At 40.4% G+C, this 19,720-nt stretch overlaps 1 protein-coding gene across 2 annotated transcripts in view; it reads left to right on the top strand.

The window, feature by feature from the left end:
* MYH10 (myosin heavy chain 10) overlaps positions 1 to 19,720 on the top strand; it is a 50,925-nt gene that overhangs the window by 15,681 nt on the left and 15,524 nt on the right. For both annotated transcript variants that reach the window (XM_010721212.2, XM_010721213.3), the window contains 17 exons: positions 103 to 201; positions 1,100 to 1,243; positions 1,531 to 1,626; positions 4,409 to 4,527; positions 4,943 to 5,095; positions 5,485 to 5,658; positions 7,295 to 7,468; positions 8,668 to 8,782; positions 12,296 to 12,489; positions 12,841 to 12,962; positions 13,298 to 13,367; positions 13,475 to 13,635; positions 14,244 to 14,352; positions 14,435 to 14,566; positions 15,464 to 15,670; positions 16,839 to 16,976; positions 17,535 to 17,658. In XM_010721212.2, coding sequence (XP_010719514.1) covers positions 103 to 201; positions 1,100 to 1,243; positions 1,531 to 1,626; positions 4,409 to 4,527; positions 4,943 to 5,095; positions 5,485 to 5,658; positions 7,295 to 7,468; positions 8,668 to 8,782; positions 12,296 to 12,489; positions 12,841 to 12,962; positions 13,298 to 13,367; positions 13,475 to 13,635; positions 14,244 to 14,352; positions 14,435 to 14,566; positions 15,464 to 15,670; positions 16,839 to 16,976; positions 17,535 to 17,658 — 2,331 coding nt within the window. The remainder of the gene's footprint in view (positions 1 to 102; positions 202 to 1,099; positions 1,244 to 1,530; positions 1,627 to 4,408; positions 4,528 to 4,942; positions 5,096 to 5,484; positions 5,659 to 7,294; positions 7,469 to 8,667; positions 8,783 to 12,295; positions 12,490 to 12,840; positions 12,963 to 13,297; positions 13,368 to 13,474; positions 13,636 to 14,243; positions 14,353 to 14,434; positions 14,567 to 15,463; positions 15,671 to 16,838; positions 16,977 to 17,534; positions 17,659 to 19,720) is intronic.

The raw sequence follows: 19,720 nt of genomic DNA, 5'->3' as shown, positions 1-19,720 counted from the left end.
TGCTCCTTATGTAATTACATAGCCTGCTTTGAAAGAGTTCTGTTTGCACAGGGTGTTTTTTTTACCAAAAAATGTAGAAGATCCTTGACTAGCTGTGATCAGACTTGTTGGAGAAGTCTCGTGCTGTTCGCCAAGCTAAAGATGAGAGGACATTTCACATCTTCTACCAGCTGCTGGCTGGAGCAGGAGAGCACCTCAAGTGTAAGTGAAGATCCCCACTGTTTGATCCTGTTTCTTCTGCATTTTTTTGTTAACACAATAGTGTTTGAACTATTGTTTGGTCTTGAAACTGAGTTTTGAAAGAAGAGCAAAGGAAAAGGCCAGGTGGCTTTATTTTGAAATAACTTCTGTGTTTTGTCAAGTATGCTGTCAGGCAACAAGCAGATGACTGCTCCGTGGCAAAGTCCGCTTTGGGCAGGGCAGTGGCTTCACTGGAGTGAAACTGCAGTACTTCTCACTGATCAATAATGAATCCTGCTGGCAGTGACAGCCAGACCCATTCCAAGCAGCTCCTTCTAACTGGGAGCCATTTTGCCAAAATATAACGGAACCCCGAGGCTTTCTCCACCCTTTGCAGTACTACATTGATCATCTTTTGCTTTGGTACCTGGGAATTCCTGCTAGGCTGTGAGAAGTGAAGCTGTATGAAAGTACAGACTTCTGAGAATTGATCCATTCCTTCTATATAAGAAAAATTTGTATTTGACATTTTTGGTGTGGTTATCATCAATACCAAGCTCCACTTCTGCCAGCATCTGTTACTTTTCAATAGCGATGCTTGTTTTAGGATATTCATAGGAATTCATGATTATGGTAGACCTGAGTAGGTAATGTTCTTTTTACAGGCATAATGCATTAAAGAGCTAGTGTAGGTTGCTACAGATAGAAGCAAGAATCCCAGAATTTCTGCTTTTAGAGTTCACTCGTGTTTAGAGTTTTAAAAATAATGAACTACTAAGCTAGTATGATGACTTGCAGTCATATCTGAGGAACTTTATTTTTTTGTAAAGCATGGGTTCTACCTCTAAAAGCAGAGCACAAGTGGGTGTCAGTAGCAGTTATTTAGCTTGTTCTTCTCTTCTCTTTCCCCCCAATACAGCTGACTTGCTGCTTGAAGGATTTAACAATTACAGATTTTTATCCAATGGCTACATCCCCATTCCTGGGCAACAAGACAAGGATAACTTTCAGGAGACAATGGAAGCAATGCATATCATGGGCTTTTCACACGATGAGATCTTGTGTAAGTTAAACCTCTTGCATTTTTAAAGTGTACTTTTTTTTCTTGTGCACACACTCACTACATTAGAGTCACCAAATTTAACATTGCTTCAGTATCCTGACAGCCTGCAGCAAGCATTTGCTTAACGTAAGCTTACAGCTGAGTTAAAACCGTTTGCCTGAAAAGTGTAGTACAAGCTTCATTTCCTTTTTGAACTTGTACTTTGGAAGAAAAATGTCTTAAGAGAAGAAAAATTGTGAAGCTGAGCCCTCTTCAATAAACTGGTCTGTATGTCTTTGTTAATACAGCAATGCTGAAAGTGGTGTCTTCAGTGCTCCAGTTTGGAAATATTTCCTTTAAGAAGGAGAGAAATACTGATCAAGCTTCTATGCCAGAGAACACTGGTAAGTGGATTGCATTTGTTTGGCTTCCATTAACTTGAACTGGGGTTTTCTTCCTATCATTTGTTAGTGCATATCTCTTGAAAGTACAGAACAGTCTTCTGAGCTTCCTTGCTGAAGTTTTGTGCCAAAAGAGGCCATGATAGTGATGGTAGTAGCCAAGAGGCAATTAGTAAAATTCTCTTCCATTCTTGTAATACAGACAAATTTAGGTATCCATCAACAGAATTTATGTTGTTTGCATTGCTTTTAAACTTTGGATAAGTATTTCAGTTCTAGTCTTGTTTATTGCTATCTACAAAGACTTAAGCACTGGGAGAAAGTGCGTGCTTAAATCCAGTTGTTTTCTTTGGTTCTTGACAGCAGTTTTCTTGCCAATGATAAGAACCCTTGAGCCAAGCACAACTTCCACAGTGAAATGGTGGAACATAAGAATGCTTTGTTTCAGAAAATCTGGTTTCTAAAGTGGTATGGTAGTGTGACTAAAAATGAATTTCTCATTTAGTACCTTAGTGTAACACAATCAGCATTTTCAGGAATTCTTCTTCACTAAGATGCTGAAATGGTTTTCAGATTTTTAACTTAGTACTTAAGTTTTGGCCTTCTAAAAGCTGTGATGGAAAGTCAACTTTGAGAGCTGCCTTCAATGCACAGAGCAGGAAGAATAATTCACAAGACCTGCTGCACACACAACTCAAATTCTCGTCCATCTTGTTTCATAATTGCCCTAATTTGCTGTGCCTGCATGCTGCTTCTGGTGTCCAGAACTTTTGTCATTTCCCAGCAGTGGCCTTCTGCCCAGCAGGCAGGTATGGATGAAAGCTTGGTAATCATTGACTCGACATTTGGCTGGCAGTTTGCATTTGGGGTTTTTCAGGGAGAGAAAAAGGTTGGGTGTGGGATTGGTTTTTGGGCTGAGGCAACTCAATGGAGTTTTTTTCCATTAAAAAAAATGGGATATGCAAAAGAAATAGATGTTTCTTACTTCCTGACCATCTTCACTTTTGTCTTATAACTATCAATTTTGGACATTATATCCAATATTGTACTTAAGAATTTTGATATGTTTATACTGTTGAAGAGTTGTAACACTGGATATAAAATTCTGAATTTAAAAGAGAAGATGCTGAAGAGCTCAGCTCGTAGTTGAAGCATCTTGCTGTTGTCCTGCATTTAAAAAGTGCTGTGTTGGTCTACTTGGTGATTTTTACCACGTCTTTTTGAAGGCACTTTTTCAAACTGATCTCTACCAGCTTGTCATCGGTATTGTCACATCTCACTGCTGGGTTTCCTCAGTGTACTGCAGAGTGGTGCTAAGTTCAGGTGTGTCTCGGATAGGTGGGGAAGACAATTGTGTGGGTGGTGAAGCAACTTGCATTTAGGGGGAAAAAAAGTGGAAAATTTTACCCAGTCTCATTGTCAGTGTCATTGATAAAGGTGTTAAATAGTGCTGATCTACTTCTCAGCGGGTTTCCACCTGGATGTCAAGCAGTTGACTGCAATGCTTTGATTTCTACCCTCCTGCCCATTCCTTGTCCACCAAGTGAACCATGCATCATTTCCATGCCTCTCCACTGTAGGGACGGGGCGTTGTGCAGCACAGCATCAAACACTGCACAAATCCAGGTGGTTGGTGTCAGTTGACCAGTGCCAGAACGCCATTATGGAGCACCAGCAGATCTCAGGCATGATTTCCCTTAATGAAGCAGTGTTGGCTGTCACCAATATGGCTTCTGTCAGGGCATGCCATACCTGACACTGTCCATGCCTGCAGCTAAAGTGAAGGCAGTGCTCTTTGTGGTGCCACGTGAATTTCACCACGGTTGTATTAATTTGTAATGTAGGGACGGACAGAATCTTTTAAAGGAAGCAGTGTTTTGAATGCCACTTGAAGAAAAGTATAGAGGAAGCTGTTGTACGTTGGTATCGAGATCTACTTCTTAATGAGGATTTATAAAAACAGCTCTTTTTATTTCTCCAGTAAATCAGTGAGCTGCCAGATTAGAAAACTGAGGGTTTGAAAGAACTTTCTGGACAGCGTGGAGGGCTCCCTGCTGAAGGGCAGCACTTACCCAGGCCTAAAAATATCTGCAGTGTCAACTTCATTTTTAGAAATCTGGAATCATAAGCACCTAACCTGTTGGAAAGGTTATTTGGAAAAAGGATTGATGGGACCAAAGTACGTAACGATGGTGTCAGTAATGCATAATGTCAGATAACAAGCACGACATCAGGAGTTTTTGCCGTCTAAAAGTGAGCTGCTGTTTGCATTAACCTCAGCTCAAAACATGAGTGTAAAATACGTTGTGCAGTGTGTTTGATACAGACTGTAATACAAACATGCACAGCTTTATGCTGACACCTGTCTAAACTGAAAAGGTTTGTAAGCGACCTTTAATAAGATGGAGTTGACGTGTGACATCATGCCGTGTTCTGTTTTTGTTTCTGGAGGTGAAAATGTTTCCTCTAAAGACACGAGGTTGTGTCTGCAGGCAGTGGTCTGCTGCAATTTCTTGAGATCTAGCATTTTCCACATTTCCTTGAGGGAAGTCAGTGGGGTCTTTCTGTAGTCACTCGTATCAGCTTTTTTAAGTCCTGCAGATGTGGGCTGTGCAGTCGGGTAGGTCTGTCCCCAAAAGAAGTGCATCTCCCTGACAACTGCTTTGAACAGCTGTTCAATTTTTAAGTCAGCTCATTGAATGCCTTTATTCAGTAGCTTGCTTCACCCATGTTGCTGGCTGCTGTGCAGGATTTAAGTGCTTACATTTATTACTTTTATATCCAGTTGCACAGAAACTCTGCCATCTACTGGGAATGAATGTTATGGAATTCACCCGGGCCATTCTGACACCGCGCATCAAGGTCGGCAGGGACTATGTTCAGAAAGCCCAGACCAAGGAACAAGTAAGTTTGGGTATTGAAAGTTAAGTGACAGAGCACCCCGTCCTGATTAGCTTTTAATAAAGAAAGTCGGTATTAAATGTGTACTGCCTCCAAATTTAAATTTACTTTTCATTAAATGTTCTTACATGGTAGAAGCCTGCAGGAGAGTATGAGGAAAATCTTCCTTTTCCTTGGCCTTCTGCTGGTTTCATCATTTCGCTTAGTTGTTCTTATCAAATGCATAGAGGTCTTTGTATGCAGCAGTTTAAAATGACATCTCAGTAACTCTGCAGAAACCTGCTGCTTGTTTTCATTCCTCAGTGGTATTAGCTCCATTAAACTTCTTTTGTTACTCAGTTATCCTTGGTAACATCCGTGTCTGGGTTCTTTTGATGACTTTTCCAGAGTAAATAAATCTTCCTGTTTGAATTTTCAGGCAGACTTTGCAGTGGAAGCTTTGGCAAAAGCCACCTATGAACGCCTCTTCCGCTGGCTCGTTCACCGCATTAACAAAGCTTTGGACAGGACCAAACGACAGGGAGCATCTTTTATTGGAATTCTGGATATCGCTGGATTTGAGATCTTTGAGGTACTTTACAACTTTAACCAGACTTTCTTTTCCTCTCCGTGTTGCTGTGCATTCAGGCTTAACTGTAGAACCTCTTAATGCGTGCGTGTTTCCAAGGCTGCAGGAGGGCTTTGTGCTTTGTATTTTAGTGCTCTGATAACCTGAATGGGAGTGCCAGGAAGTCATACTCTGGTCTAAACCATTCTTCTGTATGTGATGGTTCTACAGTTGTTTTTCCTATGACGTGCTAGTTTCATATATGAGTAATCCTTTTTCCACTTGTCTCTACAGCGCACTTGAATGTTGCAGAGTTTGGGGGAATTGCCTCATGAAGTCATTTCCATTTTTACTTCCAAACATGATAAATATTGACACTGAATTAACACTGCTTCCTAATGCTCTTTTTGCAGTTGAACTCCTTTGAGCAGCTCTGCATCAACTACACCAATGAGAAGCTTCAGCAGTTGTTCAATCACACGATGTTTATCCTGGAGCAAGAGGAGTACCAACGAGAGGGCATAGAGTGGAATTTCATTGACTTTGGACTGGATCTGCAGCCTTGCATTGACTTAATCGAAAGACCTGTGAGTTTGTAAAAATACTCCTAAGACAAAGAGGTTCAACCTGAGGGTTTATTGTTTAACGCCTGCAAATTTATGCAGAGATATTTTGAAGAGCAGTTGCAGAAAACAAGTTAATTTGAAAGATACGGTCCGAAGAGTAAAATACCATCCTGAAAGGATTTTGCCCTGATGTCAGCACAGAGCACAGTGGTATTAAGCTACTATTTTTATACACTTTCCCTTATACTAACAAAGACTTCAGTCCTGTCACTTTCATGCTAAACCATGGCAGTGCATTATAGAAGCTTTACTGTGAGTTGGTTAGAAGGCTTTTCAGGACTTAAGGCCCTGTAAATGGTTCAGCAGTATTTTATAGGTGGTGTTACCACAGTATTTTTATATTCTGGTTGCCCAATATAGGGAAGCTTAAGACTTTAAAGCACAAGAAATGGCTGGTTTCAGGAGTGGGCAGGTAACAAAGGAGGGGTAACAAAAATCAACATTCCTAGAAGATTTTCCCTCTTTGTGCATTAGAAGTAAGCCATCAAAATTATTTTGAACTTTTTAATTAACGCCACGGCGTTGTGGTTATTTCTGTTCTGTGCATTCAGCTGTGTGTCTAGGATGCACAAATTCAGTACTGCTAACAATTCTGTGCATCCTGAAGAGAAGAGCTGTGCTCTTGTTTGGTGCTGTTTAGTTTTGTTCGGTGTTGGAGTAGGAGAAGAGAGGTCTCAGTTATGAAAATTCTGCTCTTGAAATGCAAAACTTTGGAAAGTTTTGTCTCCTTGGAAGGTAAAATATCTTCTAGAAAGACTGGAGAGTGTTTTCAGCATTGCAGATGTTTAAGTGAATGCCCTGAAGTGCATCGAGTTACAGGAAGTAACTCTTAAAGCAAATGTTGGTACTGTCCTAATTTTTTGGCACCTGCAATATTTTATGTCACGTTGTAGGTAAATACAAACACCTCTTCAAATGTGTAAGCTTTGTGTTCATTAGGTGCTTTAGAAATACAAATATTTACGACCAGTTTTTCCACTGCATTCCTGTGCACATCACTCTGTCTTCCCCGATTCCGTCAAGCATTTCTGCAGCCGTACAGTGCAGGTGTGGGTTCTTCCCTACTTCATTTTTAAGAACAAGCAAACCCTCGAGCAGTGTACAAAGTGTACAAAGTGAAAGCTAAGCCTGCTGGGTCGTTCTGGGTGCTGCTACTGCATATCAGCACAGGGGCTGCTGTGGTGGCTGCCCCAGGAGTATTGAGTGCCTGGGGGGATGATGATCTGCAGTTTTGCCCACATTAAAGCATGACAGTAACTGCTGTAGAAATAATGAATGTGCTGCTGTGCACAAACATGTTGCAGAGATGTTTGGTATGGAGCTCTGGAGGTCATCTGTTCCAGGCTCTGCTGAAAGCAAGGCTTTGGTCATCGCTAGATCATGTCAGCTGTTTCTGAGCACGTCTCCATTGGGATGAATGGATGGAACCAGTCACAATGTCTTCATGGAATTAGATTCCCTCACAATTTGCTTTAATTTAAATCAAGTGTGAATCAGCGAGGCAACTTTTTATTGCATTCAGTGGGGTGTTTTAAATGCAAAATATTAAGAAAATAAATATATATTAAACACTGATGTGAATCCATCTGTATTTCAGGCAAATCCTCCTGGTGTGCTGGCGCTGTTGGATGAAGAATGCTGGTTTCCTAAAGCTACTGACAAAACATTTGTGGAAAAATTGGTCCAAGAGCAAGGAACCCACTCCAAATTCCAAAAGCCAAGACAGCTGAAGGACAAAGCAGATTTCTGCATTATTCACTATGCAGGGAAGGTAAGAGACTGATGTTGAGTACTTGGTTAGAAATGTTCATTTGGGGAAACTAATACGAGGTGTAGGTACCTCATTGAAGAAATACTTGTGCAGGAAGGTGGCCTTGTTGTATTTCCTTGGGCGTATTCAGAAGCACTCTGATGAACTGTTGTTACCACACAGCAGATAGAAGTGATATATATTAATATTGAAGTTAAAATTTCAGTTGCCAGTAATTTTGCTGCCAGTTCTTAAAGGTGAGTTTCCTCAGGGTTAAGAGGAATCTATCCTGAATATCTATTTGCAAGTTGATGGAAGTGCTTTAAGGCTACACCAGTGCTCACTACTTCTCTTGTGTTCCCTCCGTTCAGTAGAAGGCCCTGTGTATCCCTCTTTATAACTAGGCTGATGCCTTTATCTTTACTGTTCCTTCAGTCTTTATATTTCTGCTGAGGGATGGAGTTCAGAAGCAGTGTGAACAGGTCCATGGAGTAACCATTCAATTCTTGACAGCATTTTGTGAAACCTTCATAATCGTGATGGCTGTACTGTAAGGCCATGCTTGTAAGCAAATTCATGATTAGCTAAGCTTAGTCCTAGTACTGGTTTTTTGCTCTAATTTAGAAGAAACTATGTGAATTGAACTGTCCTTTAAATTAAGTATTAATAGCTGTTATTATCTGTTTGGTGTCACTGCAGCTACCTAGATAATTACAGTAAAAAGTGAAATAAAGAAATGGAATGTTTTGTATCAATATCGAAAATATTAGCTTAGAAACAATCAAATCATCATTTACTGCAGTTAATAGTAAATGAGCTATGAAATGAAATATTACCTTTAGGTAATCAAAATGAAGTAAAACATCTTTGTACCTGACTACAGGGAAGTAATTGTTCTGAAGAGGAGTTTAGCTCTGTCACACTGAGTGTGTGTTTCTGTGATACTGACAGTGCATTGCATCATCCTTCTGGGATAGAAGAACTGAGAAATCTGTTATCAGCCAGCATATATATGTCCTTCTAAGCTGAAATTGTTTGTAAAATATCTTATCCTGCAAGTATACTACGATGAAAGGATTTATGTAGAACTGTCATGGTCACAGTAAGAATACTCATTTTTCAACACATTCTTAGTTTACTCTTGAAACATTTATCTAAAGTAAATGAAAAAGAGACTAAAGATAATACGTTCTGACTTATGCGATTTGGCTGCTCTGCAGGTAGACTACAAGGCAGATGAGTGGTTGATGAAGAACATGGACCCACTGAATGACAACGTGGCTACGCTCCTGCACCAGTCTTCTGACAAATTTGTTGCAGAGCTTTGGAAGGATGGTAAGAGATGGTGCTCTGAGTACACAACTTGTCAGAGACTTCTTGTGGACGAGTTACCTGTTTTTGTGCCTGTGATCTCCTTACCTCCATCTGTACATTGTAGATATCTAGAACGTTTTCTCTGTCTAGCACCAGAGGTACAGAAGAAGCTGCGTGGCTCATATGGTCCTGTGCACATATCCCATTTCTGAGTAGCTGCTTCTCATATTCATTATTTGAACAGATACTCACTGCTTGTTAACCTGTGTCAAATTTTATCTGTAATATCACATCCAAAACTCTTAATTTGACTTGCTGCTTTGAAGTTCTGTATATAAACAGCTGTAGTAGTACTTGCTATTAACAAAGTGTCTCATCTTATATGAGCACCAGCACAGTGCAGTGGTGAGTAATACCATGGAAAACAGCATTTCCTACAATAAAATCCATTAGCAGTCATACTAGTGCTTAGATATTGCATATTAAAATTAAACACAATATTTTTCCTACTTAACTGCACATTGCTGTTTAGATAGTTTTACGTGCACTTTAGCTTAAAGTACTTCTTGCTGTTGTCACTGAAATAATCCTAGAAATGGCCAAATAAATACTGAGCAGGGACTCCTCTAGTTACTAACATCACAGTGCATTAATAACAATATACTTATGGCATAATGTGTATAGTTTCTTACTCCAGGAAGAAAATCAAGCTTGTAATTTAAATGATGCTGTAGGTTTATTCTGGGTTTCCATCTTCTCAGGAATACTGGCTTGGCTCAGCTGCAAAGAGGTGTTACAATGAATATATATATAAAGAACTTTTTGGTTGAGGGTCTATTCCTTTCCTTTTGAGTACATGCATAACAACGAGTGTCTGGATCCAAATATTCAAAACCTGCTTCCACAGATAATTGAAATGTGCATGGAATATATTGTGGCCTCATAGCCTTTGTAGCACGATTAAGTCTGCTTGCAATTGATGAACCTGTTCTGTATACTAACTGAAGTGTCTGATGTATCTGCTCTTCTGTCTTTCTGTTTTTGCTGTTTCTCTGCCTTAGAGATTCAGAATATTCAGAGAGCCTGTTTCTATGACAATATTACTGGTCTTCATGATCCACCAGGTGAATGGATGTAAAACCGTAGGCCTACTAAAGGCAGGGCTGTTGTATCTACAGGAAAACCATTCTTGCTCGTAGGCTTGCATGAACTTTTTCATTTCATGCTGTATTTAGGTATACCTCCGCCAGGCCAACGTTCTGAGTGCATACCTATTCAGTTGCTGCTGCATACATATAGCATCTATATTTTATGCATTGCAGATGAGAAGGTTTGTTGCTTCCTGGTTCTATGTTGAGATGCAGATTTGCTGCTTAAATAATAATTCTGGTAGCTCCAAGTATTTCAGACAATGCATAAGCTATATGACACTATCAAGCTTCTTTCTGCAGTCCAACATTGACAAAACTCTGAAAAGCTGTAGGATGTAGATGTGTCTTTGTGGAGGGGAGGTGAAGGATCTCATGAGATAGAGTGCTGCAGCGGTGGTAGTAAATGAGAAGTTTCTTTTAGATTTGATGGAATTGTCCTTTTATTAAAAACTTCTTAAAATGTTTCACTTTGTGGAAGTTGCACACTTTTTTTTCCCCCAAAGTATTGAAATCAAACCATTTAACTACTTCTTAAAAAAAAGAAAAAGTATTTAATCCAACCTCTTCCTCATCCTTCCCTTGTTCCTGTTCCCAAGTTTTGAAGCATGTTAAGTTGGTGCATTCAAGCTTTCCCATTTTTACTCAGAGCCCACTGTTTTCTATGCACTACTTGCTTTAGGAGGAGAGTGATGTTTCCTGAGATAATTATTAGACAATGTGAGTTGAGAAACCTTAATCCGTGGGTGATCCCAGCTGTGCTGTTTGATAACTGCTCTTGACCTAAACTGAGATGGAACTTTAGCACTGCTTCTGTAAAGATGAGCAGCCTCAGAGGCAAAACAAGATGCACAGTCAGTCTTGATATGTTTGCAAAACTTTAAAACAGCCCAGTGTCTTAGAGATGCCAAAGGCTGAGTGGTGTCCAGTCATCAGTGGTGTCTGTTGGGTGCTCGATTCTGATATACTGTAAATTAAACTGATGTGATCATCTTCTGTAAGGCTGCTTCCCAGTAATTTCTCTCCCACTTCTGATGTAGAACTCAGTTCTGCTTGAGAATAAACATTTGGGATGTGATCTTATGAACAATTTGCCACCTACTTGCTCTTAGCTTTAATAAGCACCTTTGGTTCTTGCATTTCCAACTGCCTGTGGAAGAAGTGGGCTCTGCACTGCATGAGACCTGCAAGTGATTACTCAAACTTGTTGCCCTGTGTGTTTCAGCCCTTAATTTTCCAGCTTTGTACAGACCTTTGAAAACCAGATAGGTTAAAGGATGAAACAAAATACTGTAAATACTGATTAATATATACAAAACTAATCCTGGTAGCAATTCCCTTTGCTTTGGTTTGAATGAATGTGAAGATAACCCAACAAAAACGTAAAGCCTAGATATAGCTGCTTCTTTCTGGCTGGCCAGCTTGTATTTTCTGGAGAACCAACACATCTTGTGTTTCTGCTCAGCACTAAGGAGCCCAACTATTACTAAATGCTAAGCCACCCCTTTCTACTTGAGAAGCAAGCTGTTGAACTGATTGTTGACATGAATGTGGCCTCCCATTTTTGTTCATATTTTGGCCGTAAGGTCTTACTGCTGGCAGTCAGATTTGCCATTTGTAAAAAGGAACAAACGAGCAAAACACCCAAACAAAAGAAACCAAAAGCAGGGAGATCCTCACCCAAAATGTTCCAAAATCAAAGAAAAGAGTCGTCTCTACTCTGATGCTTCATGGCAGCTCTGAGGTGCTCTGCTGTGCAGTTTTCCTGTGTTTAAAGTGCTCTTTTGGCAAGGGAAATCTTTTCAAGTATAGATAAAAATTGAAAGAATTATTCTAAATTGCTCAGTAGCAAAAGTCTGGCAGACAGTTTTTTTTGCCCCCTCTTGTCACTGAAATTGTACTATTTCCATCTCTTCTGTAAGTCATTCCTTTCTCTTCTTAGAGTATTCAGGAATACTTGTGCTTAACAAGTACAGTTATCTGACTCTTCATTTTAAACAGATATGCCCAGATAATTAATTCCAAATGCTCAACCCAGAAATACTTCCTGCTGTAAGAATAATTTCCAGTTCCTAGGCAACAATGTCTCTTCTAAATGTTCAGGATATGTGTTTACTGGTCATGTAGAACTGCAAGTAAAGAGCTGGATGTTTTAGCAGGTCCCTACTAAAGCTACACTACTCTGCTGTATAAGCTTGTGGCTTCTGGTTCCACTGCTTCTGCACAACGTCCCTGGTACATGCTGACTGCCTTGCCTACTGGTGGCATCTCCTGTCATTTGTCCCACAAAGCTTTTGCTGCTGCACTATTGCTCTTCTCTCTTCGCATCTCTTTATACCTGACAAATATTAAGGCTCACTTCATTATTTTCTCTTTGCCTTCCCAGTGGATCGTATCGTGGGTCTGGATCAGGTCACTGGGATAACAGAGACTGCTTTTGGCTCTGCGTACAAGACCAAGAAGGGCATGTTTCGAACTGTTGGGCAGCTGTACAAAGAATCTCTCACCAAGCTGATGGCAACGCTCCGAAACACCAATCCCAATTTTGTTCGCTGCATCATTCCAAACCACGAAAAGAGGGTTTGTGCTCCACTCCACTCCTTCAATTCTTTTTCTTTATTAGCCTTGGATTTATTCGTGCTGTCCACATCTTCTCTTTGAAATCAGAAGCCAGGCTTTGAAAAGCTTTCCACGCTGACCAAATATGCTCTGGGCAACCTGACCAAGTGGGAGACGTCCCATCCTTGCCCCATGGCGAGGAAGTTGGAATTAGGTGGTCTTTAAAGTCCTTTCCAACCCTATCTCTGTGGTTCTATGAAGAAATACATCCCAATACATCCCTTACTTAAATAGTTGGCTGAGAAATTTAGACTGCAGTTTTTCATGAATAGAAATTAAAGTGTAAAAATCATGCTTGTTTTGTTTATCCAGGCTGGAAAATTAGATCCACACCTTGTTCTAGATCAGCTTCGTTGCAATGGTGTTTTGGAAGGAATAAGGATTTGTCGACAAGGATTTCCAAACAGGATCGTGTTCCAGGAATTTAGACAGAGGTAATAATATGTACAATTAATATGTACAATCTGCTGAGGTTTTTATTTTTTAAGATGAAGTTCCTTGTTAAATAATTGAATGGGGCAGGGAGGGAAGGAAACAAAACAAAAAACAGCAAAAAACACAGCTGGAACAAAATCCAAAACACTTCTGAAGTGGTTTGAACTTAAATGCTACAGGTTTACTCTGAAGAGAATAGAAAAGTGAGAGCAACCTAAACTGCATGTCTGGAGAATCTCCTTTGCCACGCACTTGTTGACTATAGCTTTGTGGCTTTATAAAAATGTTACTGGTTATTGGTGAATGTAAAGTTTGTTTTTCATTTGCCTTAAAGGTATGAGATCCTTACTCCCAATGCAATTCCAAAAGGTTTTATGGATGGCAAACAAGCCTGTGAGCGCATGGTAAGTGTTTATGCCTGAATATTATTAAAACATTGAAAACAAAAAAAACATTAAAACAAAAACAATTGTTCTTGATGTGAAAATGCTGTACATTCCTGTCCTTTTAGATCAGAGCCTTGGAGCTGGACCCCAACTTATACAGAATTGGACAGAGCAAGATCTTTTTCCGAGCTGGTGTCCTGGCACACTTGGAGGAAGAACGAGACCTGAAGATCACAGACATCATCATCTTCTTCCAGGCAGTCTGCAGAGGATACCTGGCCAGAAAGTACGTGTGCTTTTGAGACTGGCTTTTCTTGTGGTCATCTTAAGCCTCTTTGTTAGGCAGCTGGGCTTCAGCGTTTCCATCTGAGGATTTTGCTTAAGAAAGCATGTTGCTTAAAATAATGTAGTTGTGTCCAAGGCAAATAGGTCACTTTTACCTAACTATTCTAGCAGTAGCTCCTTTTCTTAACCTTACCTGTGTGACGCATGTAGCTGTTTACAGTACAGCTAATGACTGCAAAAATCTCTCCTCCTGCTCCATAGGTTCTCAGAAGTACCTTGGAAAGCTGTTTTTATTTTTAAGTTAAAGGAAGGTTCGTTGTTTAATTCACACTTATTTTATCTTTTTGAGGACGAAGTCCGTTAACAGGAAGAACAAACAGCTTTTATTGCTATTGTTCTGAAAGCAGTGACTCCAGCTCTTTCCTGGCCTTTTTAATATAAGGGATGAACACTCATAAGTCACGTAGTCACCCAAACTCAAAAATAAGCCTTTTATGGTCTACAAGTGTTCAAGGGTTGGGTAACCTTTAAAACAAGCAAGCAGAGCCCTTGACAGATGCTTTACTTCGCTGTATTTAACATTAAATGTTTTGCTTTCTCTGTCTTCAGGGCCTTTGCAAAAAAACAACAGCAACTGAGTGCACTGAAAATCCTGCAGAGGAATTGTGCTGCATATTTAAAGCTTAGGCACTGGCAGTGGTGGAGAGTCTTCACAAAGGTTTGTTATGTTCTCTCACTTTCTCTGGCTCAAGTAAGTAAGTGGATGCAGATTCTCACATGTTCATTTTGAATCTTTGTAGGTGAAGCCTCTTCTCCAGGTGACTCGCCAGGAAGAGGAACTTCAAGCCAAGGATGAAGAATTAATGAAGGTTAAAGAAAAACAGACAAAAGTGGAAGCAGAACTTGAGGAAATGGAAAGGAAACATCAACAGGTCTGTGCCCCGATCAGCTTTTAGGATATGGGATTTGTGTTGCACTACCTTCTGGGTGAGGGAGGCATCTGTGATCAAAGCACTGTTCTTATCAGGCAGGTTAACTCTTCTCTTAACACTTGAGTAAAAGCTGAAAGAGGAAGATAAAAGGAAAGCATTCCTTCAGGAATAGAGACAGCATATTTAAAAAAAAAATAAAAAATAGTAGTTCTGGTTCTGGAGTTCCTGGTTTTTGGAAAAGCTCAGTAGCAGCAGCAACTTTTTCATCTTCAGATGTTTTTAGGGTGAAATACTTCCATCGTGTGCCAGTGCTGCTTAAGGCATACGGAAACAATTAGAGCAGTTGTTGGGCAAAACTGAAAATGAATTTATGGTCAGATGATTCCAAATTGAAGAACAGCTGAAGGAACATGTCTGTGAAGGCAGACCTGTATTTATCACTGTCATTTGAGGCATGATATTGCTGTGGTGTGGATGTCTTGAATGGGGGAATGTTAATTCATGTTCTTGAGTTCACACAGTGACTGCAAATAGCAGTTCAAACACTGCTCTGCTACTGTGCACGGCCAGTCCTGGAAAACAGGACTTCCCTCCTCTTTGAGCTGCTGGTAGTTGAACAGGGCAAGTGGTGCAGGTGCCCTGCTGGGGTCTGTGAGGGGTGGGGACACAAATGAGTGAATATTGCTCTAGTGCTGCTTCTAGAGTTGGTGCCTTCTGGACTGTGCTAAACCCTGTGCTAAAGATGTTCGTTTTTGCACATGGACCAGGGAGTCTTGAGCTGGAGCAGAAGCTGACATTTAGGTAACTCTGTAGTTGCCATATGTGTGTAGTTTCTCATGAAAGACTTCAAAATGTTAAGCTGCTACCGCTCTACTACTTTTTCCTTAATATTTGCAGCTCCTAGAAGAGAAGAACATTCTTGCAGAGCAGCTACAGGCTGAGACGGAGCTCTTTGCAGAAGCTGAGGAGATGAGGGCTCGCTTGGCTGCCAAAAAACAAGAGTTGGAAGAAATTCTCCATGACTTGGAATCCAGAGTTGAGGAGGAAGAGGAAAGAAATCAAATATTGCAGAACGAGAAAAAGAAAATGCAGGGCCATATTCAGGTATGCTTTTGGTAACTGGAAGTGGAAAAGAATGCAAACAGAGCAGTTAAAAGGATGGGAATGCTTACTTACCTTCTCCACAGTATGGAGGAAGTCAGATCCTTAGCACCACGTGTGGAATACAGTCAATTTGATTCTTTTTTTCTTCTTACTGTTCTCTGTAATTCCAGAAGTATGAGAGTGAGGAAAGAAGGAGAAATGTAAAAAATGCAATGTTGGATTTATTGCACATTCAGATGGAGGATTAATGGCAGCAAGCACTTCCTGAGTGAGCAGAACCTGCAATGGCTGCTTGCCTGCTTTCTTCTAGAGACTGATGGGATGATATCAATTTTAAGGGAAATGTTTCTTTTCGACATAAATGTAGTGAAAATCCTTTAGCTTCTATGAAAGAAACAGCTTCATCTCCTTTGAGCTGCTTGTTTTTTCTGAAATCTTTGAAGATGAGTTAGGTGTTTCCTTTTGAACATCTGGGGACTTTAAAACCTTTACTGATTGAGGGGCTCCCCAAGAGCTTAACTGTCTTTCAGCAGAGTACTTGGTGGAGAGGCAAACCCCACCTCCCATGGCTCTTGATGCCTTTTAGTAAGTATCCACGAATGAACAGAAGCACAGTACATCACTACTTTTCTGCTGGTAGCTAGGTACTTGTGCCAATCTCAAAGCCATTCCAGTTGTAGAATTGAGCTCCAGATTCATACAGAAATCAGGGACTGGTATCCTGTGGCACCTTTTCCCCACCACGTGTGCTTTTGTACCCTATTTGGGTGCAGTATCCTAGGAAGTTGTTGACATGCAGCCCAACCTGTCTTGGTTATAATTAAATAGCGCTGGGTCCCGTTTCCCTCTGTGGTAGGTTTTTATTGTAGAGAAGAATTAGGTAGGTGAAAGATTGTGGAGGAGCAAGTACACGTGTCCTAGGCAGCATACTTCAGCCAAATCTAAAATACAGAGTGTAAAAAATTCCACGTGTGTCCCATGACACTTAATTTCATTACCAGCTTATTGATAGTGTAGATGAATCTGACAAAGTAAAAGTATTTTTCCAAGTTTTACTTGGGGCAACTTTTTTCAAAATAATGTATTTTTTCCACTAAGTAAAAGAAGAAAAATATTAACACATAGGTAACCTGGAAAATACACACATGCAAATTGCCTCTCTTCCCAGGACCTAGAGGAACAGCTGGATGAGGAGGAGGGAGCGAGGCAGAAGCTGCAGCTTGAAAAAGTGACAGCTGAAGCTAAGATCAAGAAGATGGAAGAAGAGATCCTACTGTTGGAGGACCAAAATTCCAAATTTTTGAAGGTGAGAGTAGTATGCTTGGTAGAGATTCTCCTCAGAAATAACAGTAATACCAAGTGACAGCAGCAGCTTCAGATGTTTTGAGAGCTCTGTTACCTTTAGAGATTGTGCCTGAAGACTTGTGGGGTTTCAACAGGTTGAAGCTGAGACTTAAAGCTGCTTTAGAAGTGGCCTTTAGAAGGGTCACACTTGCCACGTGTTTCTCTAGTGCTCTCAATCAGAGTTTGATGCAGTGATGCTACTGTTGTTCTTTGGTAGCTCTACAGATGCTACCATTATTCTCTGTGAACTATACAGATGTTCTGAGACTTAAATGATAAGCAGAGAAACCAGCCCTCCCAACCATTAATCCCCTTGTCACGTTCCTGGGAAACAGATGTTCCTGTTTCCATTTTATTTCAGTTTATTCCAGTTGTTCCTTAGTATTGATGGATCAGTCACATGCAGTAACACTTGCATAGATTGCTGTGTGAGATCTCTGTGGGTTTTGTACCTTGAATTGTTTGTGCTGTTCAGAGACATTGAAGTTATTCCCCTCCCACTCACTTCTCTCCTAACTAGGAAAAGAAGCTGATGGAGGATAGAATTGCTGAATGTACTTCTCAGCTGGCTGAAGAAGAAGAAAAGGCCAAAAATTTGGCCAAGCTGAAGAACAAACAGGAGATGATGATCACTGATTTAGAAGGTTTGTTCTTTTACACCTGCCTATCAGCAGCTTTGGGGTCATGCTAGAAAGGAATGGATCACTTACAGCAATGTACAGATATCTGGTTTGGTCTTCTAAATGTACCCTGACACGTACATTCCTCAGTAGCTGTTGTTTGTTGCCTAAGCCTTGCAAGAAATGTTGTGCTCTTACAAGGCTTGTTGCATCTGGCTCCTCCGTGTTGTTCTTCACTCATGTTACAGTTTTGAGAATCCATTTCATTTACAGATGCATTCAGGAATTCGTGATGTTGCACGAATCCCTTAGTAACAAGGTAAAGCATCTGCCTCTTAGGAATTGCTACGCTTTTCTACAATAATTTCTTAAAAAAGCATTTCTGAAAGAATGTTATTAGCCATTCATTTATTCAGAAAAAAAAATTAGAAGCCTAAGCAAACATGAATTATTTTGTTTTTCTCAATGTTTTGCATATCTGAAGTGGTTCCATTTTTCTGTCCATTTTGTCTGGATTGTTTAACTGTTTTGTCACAGATTGAAGCTGCCCTACGTTTACACGTAACCCTTCTTAACTTGAAAAGTAAAATAAACGTATTAAAAACCCCTGTGATTGTAGACAGCTATTACACGATGTGAGTAGAGTGCCAAGCTGAAATTGCAGAATGTAAGGCAGAATTACTCTGTGTCCTAATTTGGAAATAGTTTGTCACCAGCTATATGGCGGCCTGTCTCGGCACATCTTTTAAAACTGAGGTGCTTATGGAAGAGCACCAGAGCTATGTCTTCCCTGTGTAGGTAGGTGTTGAGCTCATAGAGATAGAAGGAGATTGATGTGCCTTTTCTTTAAAAATCATCTTTTATGGCAGAGGCCATAAGTTGGGAATGAGTAAAACTGGAAAATAATTCTGGAATCGTTGTCTGCTTGAATCAGGATTAGTGGTTTTGAAGGTATTTGACAGATGTGTTTGGTTATGGTGCCATTCTGAGATTGATGACCAAAAAATGGAAGCTTAAATGTAAGGCACACAATTTCTTGGCTGGCAAAGCACTGTAGAATAATATTTACTTTTGGCAGTGGTTCAAGAAGCCTTAAAGTTTTCTCTGCCTGGGTCTTGGCGCTGTTGGGCACTGAAATTTAGACCAAACATCCAATTAATTTTGCTGTGAGATTTCTTGTGTCTTCTCGCTGTCTTGTGGCAGTGTTCTGACTAAAGCCCCTCAGAAATATGATGTGGAAACAGAAGGAAAAATACCTTTCTTTTTTGTTTTGTAAGAAAGTTTTTAGAGCGAGAGGATTTTCCAGAAAAACATACTGATGGTCTGAGTTACCCTGGAGGCTGTGACAGATCATTCTTGAGCATCGTGGCTCTCTTTCCATAAAGAAGATGAGGGCCTGAACCAGTAGCAAGCTTAGAAAATATAGGAAAGAAATCTATATATAAAGAGGACCCACAAAATACTAAGTCTAATAATTGTGTTTATGCTCTTGTACGTGGAATTATGCTAATTCTGTGCTAAGCATCAGTGGTTTGGAGAACTTCCTGAGGCTCCAATGTGTTACATAGCTGGCCATTAGCTGACTGCTGGGCAGTGCTGCAGGCAGTGACTGCCTGCTCCAACAACAGGCAGATGGATGAGGTGCATTGAGAGAGCACTGACCAATGGATGCTTTTCACAAAGAAATGCCTCGGGGCAGGAGTATCTCGACTGAGAAAGTTTAAAGTTTGCAAAGCCTTGCTGAATATCAGTGGGATGTGTTAGTGGCACAGATGCTTCCAAAAAACTGTTTGTCCAAACTTTCTTAAGCCTGTACTTTCCAGTAGATGTGCTGGAGCCTTGCCTACCCCTTCAGAAGCTGTGCATGCTGTCATTTTTTCCAGACCTTTGCTGATCTTCATTTTTGAATCCTCGTGCATGTGATCATCTGACCTTGCATTTCAAACTGCTCTTCTGCCAGAGCCCGTTCCTTACTTTCTGTTAAGGCTGACTTGTTTCTGTTCCCTTACTTCAAACTTTTTGCTTCCTCCAAGCTGATTTTCTCTGAACTTTTTCTGCACCGTGAAGTTTTGCTTCTTTATTTTAT

The sequence above is a fragment of the Meleagris gallopavo genome, chromosome 20 (genome assembly GCF_000146605.3).
Source record: "Meleagris gallopavo isolate NT-WF06-2002-E0010 breed Aviagen turkey brand Nicholas breeding stock chromosome 20, Turkey_5.1, whole genome shotgun sequence".
Lineage (NCBI taxonomy): Eukaryota > Metazoa > Chordata > Aves > Galliformes > Phasianidae > Meleagris > Meleagris gallopavo.
This window is presented reverse-complemented; position numbering and strand designations above follow the sequence as displayed.